General features: G+C 36.0%; 2 protein-coding genes across 2 annotated transcripts; one reads left to right on the plus strand and one right to left on the minus strand.

The window, feature by feature from the left end:
* Positions 1 to 3,100: 3,100 nt before the first annotated feature.
* Positions 3,101 to 4,128, minus strand: LOC131605793 (protein MNN4-like). Its single transcript, XM_058878103.1, has 5 exons — positions 3,959 to 4,128; positions 3,797 to 3,880; positions 3,541 to 3,711; positions 3,349 to 3,444; positions 3,101 to 3,239 (listed from the first exon to the last, which is right to left on the minus strand). The coding sequence occupies exons 1-5, from the start codon at positions 4,126 to 4,128 to the stop codon at positions 3,101 to 3,103; spliced, it is 660 nt and encodes a 219-aa protein (XP_058734086.1).
* A 5,762-nt stretch (positions 4,129 to 9,890) lies between these two features.
* Positions 9,891 to 10,937, plus strand: LOC131605794 (protein MAIN-LIKE 1-like). The gene is made up of 2 exons (XM_058878104.1): positions 9,891 to 10,106; positions 10,218 to 10,937. Exons 1-2 carry the CDS (start codon positions 9,891 to 9,893, stop codon positions 10,935 to 10,937), a joined length of 936 nt encoding a protein of 311 aa, XP_058734087.1.
* Positions 10,938 to 11,035: the final 98 nt, after the last annotated feature.

Below are 11,035 nucleotides of genomic sequence, written 5' to 3' on the forward strand. Positions count from 1 at the left end.
TGGAAGAGCTTGGTGATAGACAATTCTCTGTGCTTATTGATGAGTCACGTGATATATCTGTCAAAGAGAAAATGACAGTGATGTGGAGGTTAGTAGTTTCATCGGGAATATTTCTTCTCTTAATGCCAAGGTTTTAAAAAAGGGGGTCAATGGACTAAGAGTAGTTTCATCGGGAATAATTTTCCTCTTAGTACCAAGGTTTTAAAGAAGGGGTTGGTAAACAAAATATATACAATGATAATACAATGAATAACAAATATAAGAATACAAGGATAAAATCAACGAGTACATGTCCATTAACAAAAGACAATGATCAAGGTAAACAAATCAAATTTAACATGGATAAGTAAAGATCAATAAGTTTTTTTAATTAGGGTTTTAGAATCATATCTAAACCTAATTGATTTTAATTTAGGCTTAATTGCAATTTTGGTCCCCCTATTTTGTCTTTTTCTCGATTTTAGTCCCCTCATTTTTAAAACCACGATTTTGGTCCCCCTTTCGAATTTTCTATTGAAAAAGTTACATGAATAGGGACTAATTTTGCATAAACATGTAAAATAAGGGGACGAAAATTGCACAGAAAACTTAAAAAGGGGACTAAAATAGTGATTTTTAAAATAGAGGGATCAAAAATAGAGGGATCACAATAGGGGGACTAAAGTTGCAATTAAGCCTTTAATTTATGTAATACCAAATTCTAAAAGAGAATTGGTCTAAGGGCACATGATAAAGTCAAGGAGACATAGACCTAACCCTAAAATAATATTTCTAAAAATATTGGAAATTTATTTGAAGAAGATATTAAAATGAAAATGATTTTTTGATATTTTTAAAACACCTAAAAGGACTTGTTTTTGATTAATTTTTAAATGATGAAAATAATAATATGTTTTGAGTTTTTTAAACATAATATGAAAATAGGAAATATAAATAAACCACACAAAAAAGAACAAGTTAAAAAAGTTAATTTTGCTATTTTTTATGGGTTTTATAAATTTATAAAGAAACTAAAAAAACAAGTGATAAAAAAAACAATGGAAATGTGACCACCAAGGTTTGAACTCAGACCCTGAATAGATCTTAAAACAAGTGAATGAAAAGTGTAAAAAAATAAAATCAAAAAGTCTGAACCCCAAACCTGCAGGTTTTGGAATGAATTAAGGGAAGAGTGGTAACCAAGTGAGCTGAACAATTTAGTCATTCAAATGTGCTTTCACCACATTATATTTTAAACACATGCCCAGAATTCAAAATTTCCCATGAAGATCTTCATTTTCTTGGTTGTTCCTGTAACTTCTTTTCAAAAAATATAAAAATGCAACTTTTCCATTCTTGTACCAAATCAAACATGTGAATATAAAATTTTGCTCAGAATTTTACAAGGATTTCAAAAATGTAGCCCTCATTAATTTATTTAAACTCTAACTCACGAATTTTGCTAAAATCCGTATGAACCCTAAACACAATTTTTAAAATTAAATTCTTGAATCGAACAATAAATCCCTAAAACCTTAGGGCTTTTGTTCCTCACATTTTTCTGAGTAAAATGGTATCAAGAAACACAACAATAGATACTTAAATGAGTGGTTTCAGTTTTGAGTTCTTACCTCTTGAAGCTTGAAATCAAAATCCTTATTGGAGATGTTACAAAACTGGTTTGATGATTTTAATAGCTTCCATAACCTCCAAGGATAATTTGATGGTTATTATGAGATTTCAAACTAATTATATACTTATTCTAATTTAACTGATATAATACAATAATACATAGTCATTTTCATATATACTTCATTCATATAATACTTACTTCATATACTACTTAATTGATCGTAATACTTAATTGATATACTTCTTAAAATAGAAATGATTAAATTTTCATGATACATAATATGTTGTTGCTTTGGTATTTGATCCTACAGTATGTATGCTTACAATCATAAATGATTAGTGTTTCAATACATAACTATTAAACATTTATCAATACATAGCTTACATGTTAATTACTTTTTGAAATTGAATATCAGTACTATTTCTAAATGAATTTCGTAAATCATATCATGCATATTACATGTTAAATACTTATAACTTATTCTTATAAGAAAGTAGTGAAATGTTAAACCAACACAGGTATATAAATATAGGATCCTCCTTCCTTCATTTCTAAGGCTTTGGAGGTACACGTGCCATGCTTAATGCCAGTTGCATTAGTTCCAAATTAGTTTAAAATTTGTAATTGTTTGCTCCACTGTTTAGCTTGAATTTATGATTGATAATCGGTTAACAAAAGTACTGTGATTCTGTCAGCCACCACGTACTTTCTCAAGGAATTCAAATGAAGTAGTAGCCTTATAAAACAAGAAATATATTAATAAGATACACAACATAAGTTATGCCATGATGCTGGAACAAGATTACATTTATAGTGCTAAACAATAAACTTCAAACACCACCATTACAAGTATAATTAGACCACAAAAATTAAACACGCAGCAGCAGGACACACCGATCTACACCAGAATCAGTACCAGCGCAATGCCCAACAAATTTACTATCCTCTACATCAAAATTGGGTTTGCTTAAATCCAACAGTTTTGGAGCTGCTACCAGAGAATTGCAATAAGAACAGAAAAACTGTCTCATGAAAAAACACCATAGAACACCAATCTTTTTACATTTTCAGCCATTTGCTCTACTGATATCACAGAGTTGTTAAATATTTGGTCGTCATACCAACTTAAACTTCATGTTAGTCTTTGAAAAACAATGATGCTTCAAGGTTGAATTTACACAATGACCTTAATCAACTTTTATCGTAATCTTCTATATGGTAAATTTTCATGAAATTGGCATCACCAGAATATTAAATTGGCCTGAGACTCTTTTTAGTTATTAGAATTATGATTAATGCACATAGAGTTCTATTTAAAGACAGCAGTGAACCAACTGATCATCTATATGTACATAACATCCAAAATGAAAGTTACAACAATGAACCAACTGAATTAACAAAGAGGTACAAAATACTCAGCTAAAGCACCCTCCCTCAAACAAAAGAATTCCAATACAGATTTGAGACATAAACCAAAAGCACCCTCCCTCAATCCTTCCTACTTTTCCTTTCTTCCTCCCTTTTCTGAACACCACAGTTCTTTTTGTTCTTTCTATAGCGCTTTTTCTTCGTTCTACATTCATCTTCGTTGTCCTCGAATATCAGCTTATGTTTACCTTTGTTCTCGCTGAATAATCAAAGAAACGGATCATTAATGACTAAAAATTAAATCAAACTTTGATAAAAAAACTCAGTTAAGTTAAACAATAATAGTAATGTATGGAAACAAAACTTACCATGTTTCTCTTTCTATGCTACGCGACATTTTATATAGTTTGTCAGAATTTCGCTCCAGATCCAATTTCAAGGGTTTGTTCCTTCTTTCTTTCTTCCTTAAAATCCAAAGAGACAACAAACTTTTCAAACTTTTCAAATCTAAAAGTATAATTATAATATAAACTAAATGATAATTTATGAATATTAACTACCTTCTATTTCTATCTGCCCTTCTCAACTCTCTCTCAGTTTTACCTGCAGCACCTATTTTTGAGGTTTCTCCCTTTTCAAACAACTTTGCTTTCTGCCCCATAATGTCAACAGTGCTGCTACTGACTTCTTTTTTCTTCATTTTCAGGGCTTTATTCCTTTTTTCTCTCTTCCTAAAAATTCCAAAAGAATAACAATTTTCTCTCAAATATGAAGTATATTATAATTTAAACCAATAATAATGAATATAAGTTTTACCTTCTATTTCTTTCAGTCTTCCTCAACTCACTCTCAGATTTTCCTTCATTCATCTTTGAGTCCCATTTTTTCTTTTTAACACCACTGCAATACATAAAATAACCAATGTCAAGATTAACTGATTTTTTTAAAAAAATATAGAGATGTGAAGAATTCTCTTACCTAGTTTCTCCTTTTTCAAACCATTTTCTTTTACCCACCTTCATGATGTCAACACTGTTGCCGACCACTTCTTTTCCTTTCTTCCCTGCCTTCTCATTGCTACCGACGACTTCTTTTCCCTCCTTTGCCTTCTCACTGCTTCTGACGACTTCTTTTCCCTCCTTTGCCATTATCGACGTCGATTCAAGATTGAGCGAGCACTAACAAGTATAAAAAGAAAAGTATTAGAACAAGCATCGCGTATCAATAAATACAGGAATCGTATCAGAAGAATAGCTGTTAATGAAATACTAACAAGTATAAAAACAGAACCAAAATAATCATCAAAGAGCCGTGCTTTTATACTTGCAATCGAAGAACCGTAACAATGAACATATAAGAATCGTAAGGCATTTTCGGAAGAAATCATACCATAAAGATAGTTTTCAAGAAGAAAAAATAAGAATATACGTAAACATAGATTGAAGTAGAAGAAGAATATAGAGAAATAAACGGTTATCATGATAAAAGATTAACACTAAACATAAAATGAGAATTATCATGAAAAGGTTGAGAGCATTACCAAGAAATGCTAACGATGAGAAATGGAGAACTCCAACTAGAGAGAGAATGAGAAACGGTTGGAGCTTGAAGAAGAGAGATTGAAGAAAGGGATTATATAGTTAGAATGTAGAGAGTTTGCTTGGTGCGAGGGAAAAACCGTTTCAACAACATTCTAACAGAATTTCATTTTTGCAACGCGTGGCAGTTTCAATAATTATATTTTATTGCATAGTTATTTTGCAAAATGAAATTAAAATTTATGGTGGTAAATGCAGTGTAAATACAGCATTCCTCATTCAAAAATAGTAGAAATGAAATATACTTGTTTGATTTAGTTTTTGATTTTTAAAAAATTATAAAACAAAAAACTTGTTTGAATGATTATGTTTCTATCATATGTTGGTTATGTTTAATTGAGAGCAAAATATATTATAGTTCTTCGGTTTTCAAGAATAAATAAACTAAATATCTTTTATTTGCATTTTGTCTATAATAATCAAATCAAAACTTTTTTACATCAAATCTCATATTAAAAAATAATGAAATAATATATTTTATTTTGTTACTACTATATTTTACACTATTTTCTAAAATAATTTTATATACTATGGAAAACTAACTATATTTATCCTAACCATTCAAACTTCGGTTGACCCCGGTCCAATTTTAAACTAATACTTATACTCGTTTAATCTCATATCCGGTTTTAATTACCTTAAATATAAGATAATTATCCGATTTTAATTTCTGTCTCAATCCCATAACCCTCTTACGCACCACCGAATTGTCTATTTTGCCCGTGTTTCCGTAGATGTATTTTCGGAAGCACATTTTTTTTGTTTTAACGTTGTTATGTTCCGTAGATGCACCCACGGAAGTCTATCGAATGTGCATCTACGAAATAGTTTTGGTGTTATATCTAGCGTCAGACCCTTCCCCTCCCTCATTCTCCTCATTTCAAACTCTCAAACTCTTAAACACTCTGAACCTCAAATTTTAAACTTCACATTTGTTTCTCCTGAGGTCGGACTGCATTGTCAACATCAAGTACCAACACATTCCATCAAGTTCAAATCTCTATTTAATCGGTAAGTTTTTGATATTTCGAGTTATTTTAGAGTATTTGTGAAATCGAATTAAAATTCGATATTTAGGTGTAAAAATGATTGGATAGGATTAGAAATAGCGTTTATAGACAATGTAGGTAATGTTTTAGGTTTAAAACGTCCGATCAAGCCACAAAAATGGTCATTTTTGTGATTGAACAGTAGAGTTACGCCATTGTTGTGTTTTCTGGTTTCAGTGGATTTCGTAGATCCATCTAAAAGTTAGGGCGTTCCGTGGATGCACCTACGAAAGCACCCAATGTTTTTGAAACAAAGGTACTTCCGTAGATACATCTACGCAAAAATTCAATGTTTTGTAAATAACATACTTTCGTAGATGCATCTACGAAAGAGTAATTTTCTGTTTTTATTTTGATGTTTATTTATAAATACGCAGTATATAAATCGAGCTTTTTTGTATCATAATGTAGGCATCATGATCCACGACCCAGATAGAGACATTCATGGGAGGACCACATAGCACGCATTCGTCCGACAAGAACGGCCGCGTGAAGTATTTAGGTCACTGATGGAGTAGTTGTTTCACCTGATTCACCTACGATATCTGATACACCCGCCTCTACCATACCTTCTCCATCACCACGGAGGCCTCGGGACGATCCTGAGGGTTACTCCCAGATGCCACCACCTCGCAGACTTCGTCGTGACACTACTTCTACTTCTACTCCTGATGCAAGATCTGATGTGCCACTTACGCAGGGCGACGAGGATGAGCTGGTGTCGGGGCCTATTTGGTATCTAGGGGGTCCTGTAGACGCATCCCTTTTGACAGGCTATGAAGAGCATGCAGCTAGACGTATATGGGACGGAGAGGTACTTTTAATTTGTTATTACTTTTTATTTGCGTCATTTTTTACCTTGCTTATTACTAACCGTATTAAGTTTTTAAAAATTTCAGAGTAGGGATCCCCAGAGGTTCTACAACCATGGGCGGAAGATTAAAGATCTCGCGTAGCCTGACGAGCCATGGTTTCAGGAGGTACTAGAAGCTTCAGGCATGAGGACCTCTGCATGCTCGGCTACGATACCATACATAATAGTATACATGCGGCCTTTGCGAGAGATGGCATCCTCAGACATCTTTATTTCATCTACCCCACTGTGAGATTACCATCACCCTAGATGATGTGGCATGCCTACTTCATCTTCCTATCAGGGGTACCCTCCTTTGTCACAGTAGGCTGACGAAGACAAAAGCTTAGGAGATGCTGATTGCTGAGCTGGGGGATGATCCCGATGACGCCCTTGAGGAGGTGGAGAAGACACGAGGGGCCCACGTCAGGTTTAGATTCTTGCAGAGTCAGTATGATGCAGAGCTTACTACGGCACTACAGGCTGAGGGGGATGAGTTGGAGCAGGCTACATAGAGAGAGCGGGCGCTGAGATGTTATTTTTTATATTTGATAGGCACTCAGCTCTTTCTGGACACGAGCTCGACGTAGACAGACGTCGTCTACCTGGCGTACTTATCGGATATAACATGTATCCATGAGTACAACCGAGGAGCGGCTGTACTGGCATACAATTATCATAGACTTGGAGAGGGATGTCGTGGAAGGCAATACAGTTGCATGCAGCTGTACTCTTTTGCTGTAATAATCTTACACTTTTCTACTTTTTTTCATAGTTTTTTATTGTACTTGAAAATACTCGTGTTTTTTCCAGGGTTTGATACTACAGCACTTTCCAAACATTATTGGCTCAGGAGAGGTAGAGCAGTACATAGAGGTCATGCCACGTATTAGTGCTTTCACCCCCCTTAGAGGGAACCAGGTGCCAGATCCCTACAGGCGCTCTCTTGGACGCACGGTGTTGAGGACATCAGGTACCGCTGTTATGATGAGAATCGGGTGGCGGTTCTATTTGATGAGATAGCTTTGTATCCTGGATGGTTGGCCGCCAGCTTGACCATTGTTGTATGCTACCTTCCAGAGCGCGTTATACGTCAGTTTGGATATGAGCAGACGATACCTCGTGATCCTCATGTTTCAGCTCCCATCGCTATGACCCGCAGGCAGTTAGATGAGGTCTTTGCAAACTGGGAGCATCACATGGTCCCTGAGGAGGCACGGGCGACGCTAGCAGAGCACGATTGGAGCTGTGCCGAGGGGTACATCACATGGTACTATAGAGTCTCACATTCATACATGCTTCTAGCTGCAGAGGGAGATCCTCCCAGACCAGCCCACGAGGAAATTCTCCGTGCGCATCAGGCTCAATTGGACCACACTGGGGATCTTCTTCGTATGTGTCGTCAGATAGCTAACAGGGGCATCAGAGCCATTGCAATAGGTTTATTCCCTGAGGGTACTGCTTCTAGGCGTGTGCTGGATGATATGATCAAGATGGTAGAGAGTGCATTTATGTACTGTCGACATCGTGTTAGGACCCGTGGGACACTTGATGCTAGGGGTAGAACCAGCAGATCCCTTCGTGGATTCGGAGGGATGCGCATGATGGTACGCAGGAGGACGCCTGACATACTTAGTAGTTATATTTGATGATGTATTTATATTTTATTTTTGTTTGTATTTGATGATGTACTTGACACTTTGACCGACATTATTTATATATTGTATTTTATGGGTCTACCTACTGTTGTCTTCAAATTGCATTACTGAATCTGAAAAATGTATGTCTTTAAAAATAGAGTTTCGTCATGAAAATGACACGAATTCAAAAAAAAATAGATTGTTCCGTAGATGCACCTACGGAACACTCTATTTTACCATATTCCGTAGATGCATCTACGAAAGTATTATTAAAATGAAAATAAGGTGAAGTTAACTGTGTTTTCTTTTATTTTATACGCTTCCGTAGATGCATCTACGGAAGGAATCAATTTTTTTTTTTTATAAAAATGGAGTGCTTCCAGATGTGCATCTATAAAAATGGGGACGAAATCGAAATTTGCGTGGTGTATAAGAGACCTGTGAGGTGGGATGAGAAAATTTCAAATATAAATATGTTTTACATTTCACTTTTCAATTTTGTTATCAAGAATCAATGAAAATATGAAAATTATACCTTGTACCCCTACGTTTATCCCAATACCCCTACAAAAAAAAATTTCGGACAAATTTACCCCTGTATAAATAGTAAAAATTACAAAATTTTTCACTTTTTCACTCATTTTCACGGTTACACAGCGTTTGAGAAGAGGGAATTTTTTTGAGCCAAAACCGGATAACCCAGTCTCGTCATTTCCGGTTCACATTTCATTTAAAAAGTAAGTTTTTCAAAAAAAATTCTCAGCCGGATAACCCAGCTATGGGGTTTCCGGTTCTGTTCGTTTTCTTCCGTTACCAGCCGGATAACCCAATGATGGGGTATCTGGTTCCTTTTTTCTCAGCCGGATAACCCAACAATGGGGTTTCCGGTTCTTCTTGCTCTCAGCCGGATAACCCACCCTTGGGGTATCCGGTTCCTATTTTTTTTTTTAGTTATTTTTTTTTGTTTTTAATATCATATATTATTTTTAATAACATTTTATTTAATTGTTAACTATTTGATTTTTTATTTTTAGTGGTTCGAGGAAGAGGAGGTGCGATCGACGGAATGCGTCAAAGAGGAAGACAACGTCGAGAGGCTGATGGCGAGGGATAGCAGGGAGCTGCTCCTGAGGTTGGTCCGCAGCATCCGGCATTTCCCGGAGGACCTACTGATACATCTTTATTGGTTAGATATCAGAGGCACGTTGCCTGTCATTTATGGTTGGGCGAGGTACGTAAATATTTTCTTAAATGTTTTTTTAAATTACATGTACTTATATATTAACATATATTACAAATTATTTTCAGGAGAGACGACCAAAGCTGACCTTAAAGGTTGCTGCACATGGCAGCAAATTAATAGGATGGGTTCCGGCAATGCTCCCAAGGCAGATGGAAAATTGGTTAGTTGCATCTGGCCTGTCATCTTTGCAGCATACTAGTTTGGCCAGGGTAGATACGCATCTATTATATGCTTTTGTTGAGAGATGGCATCCTGAAACATCGTCATTTCATATGTCGTTCGGCGAGATGACCATCACGCTAGACGATGTTTCTTGTCTTCTTCATGTACCGATTAGGGGCCAGCTGGTTGACCCCGATGTTGTTGTCACCGATTATGATGCTATCCATCTAGCTGTTGAGTTGTTTGGTGTTTTGCTGAGTGATGCAACTACAGAGGCTTCTGCTGTAAGGGGTCCTTACTATAAATTGAATTAGTTGAAGCAAGTTTTTGAGCAACAAAGAGCTGCGAATAACTTTACAGGCGCTATGAGAGCATACATGATGTTGCTATTAGGTTCTACCATTCTTGCCGACAAGACTTTTACTCTTGTCGAAGCAAAATATCTTCCACTTTTGAGATATTTGGATACTTGTGGAAGCTATTGCTGGGGGGCAGCTGCACTGGTTACTCTGTACAGATACTTAGGGGATGCCTCATTTTATTCATGCAAGCAGCTTGGCGGTTATGCCTCTCTTCTTCAGGTTTAAAATTTTACTTATTATTTAATTATACTTAATATCTAATATTTTAGTTTAATTTCGTTTATTATAATTTAATTTAATTTATAATAGTAACTTTTACTTTTGTTTCAGTGTTGGATTCATGAGTACTTTCCAACTGTTGGAAAGAGAGGTACTTCTGGGTTATGCGGCATTGATAGTCTGATGGCTAGGGCGATGAAATGGGAATATAGGCAGGGGACGCAAAAAGTGGCTAACATTCGAGCTGTGTTAGATCAGTTGACTCCTCACGATATTGTCTGGCGCCCTTTTGAGGATCATCGGGTGCACCGTCCTTTTGATGATATCTGTTTGTATCGGGGTGGTTTGAAGTGGTTTGGTACTGTAGTTCTATATTTACCTGACAGATGCTTGCGTCAGTTTGGATACAGACAGTACATACCGACTGCTCCTCCTAATGTAGACACACTTGATGTGGATGTTGAGTGGGCTACATATATGCAGAGTGTGTTGCAGGTGACCCGATCCCACGATAATCCTCCAGCTGCTTTTGCCACCATGCCATACGAGACAGACGATGATTATTTGCCGTGGTATTATACGGTGTCACATCCTCGTTTGAGATCACCACAGGATGATGAGCCGATGGAGGTACCAGTGCCTGTCTATGACGAAGGACCGTCAGACCCGAGATTATCATATATATCTCATGAGCTTCATCATTACTTACAGCGTCATCAGGCTGTTCCTGAAGACGAACAGTTTCTGGAGATATTTAGAGCACTCAGACTTGCACAGGGCGGACCATTACCTAGGGAAGGTCCAATTACTTATGACAATGAGTCTGATTGATGTCACATTTTATGTTTATATTTATGTTTTAGTTTGAGACTTATGTATTGTTATGAGACTTGTAGACGTCTGTATTATTATAAGAGTTATAGTTTGAG

This window comes from Vicia villosa, linkage group LG5, assembly GCF_029867415.1.
Source record: "Vicia villosa cultivar HV-30 ecotype Madison, WI linkage group LG5, Vvil1.0, whole genome shotgun sequence".
NCBI lineage: Eukaryota > Viridiplantae > Streptophyta > Magnoliopsida > Fabales > Fabaceae > Vicia > Vicia villosa.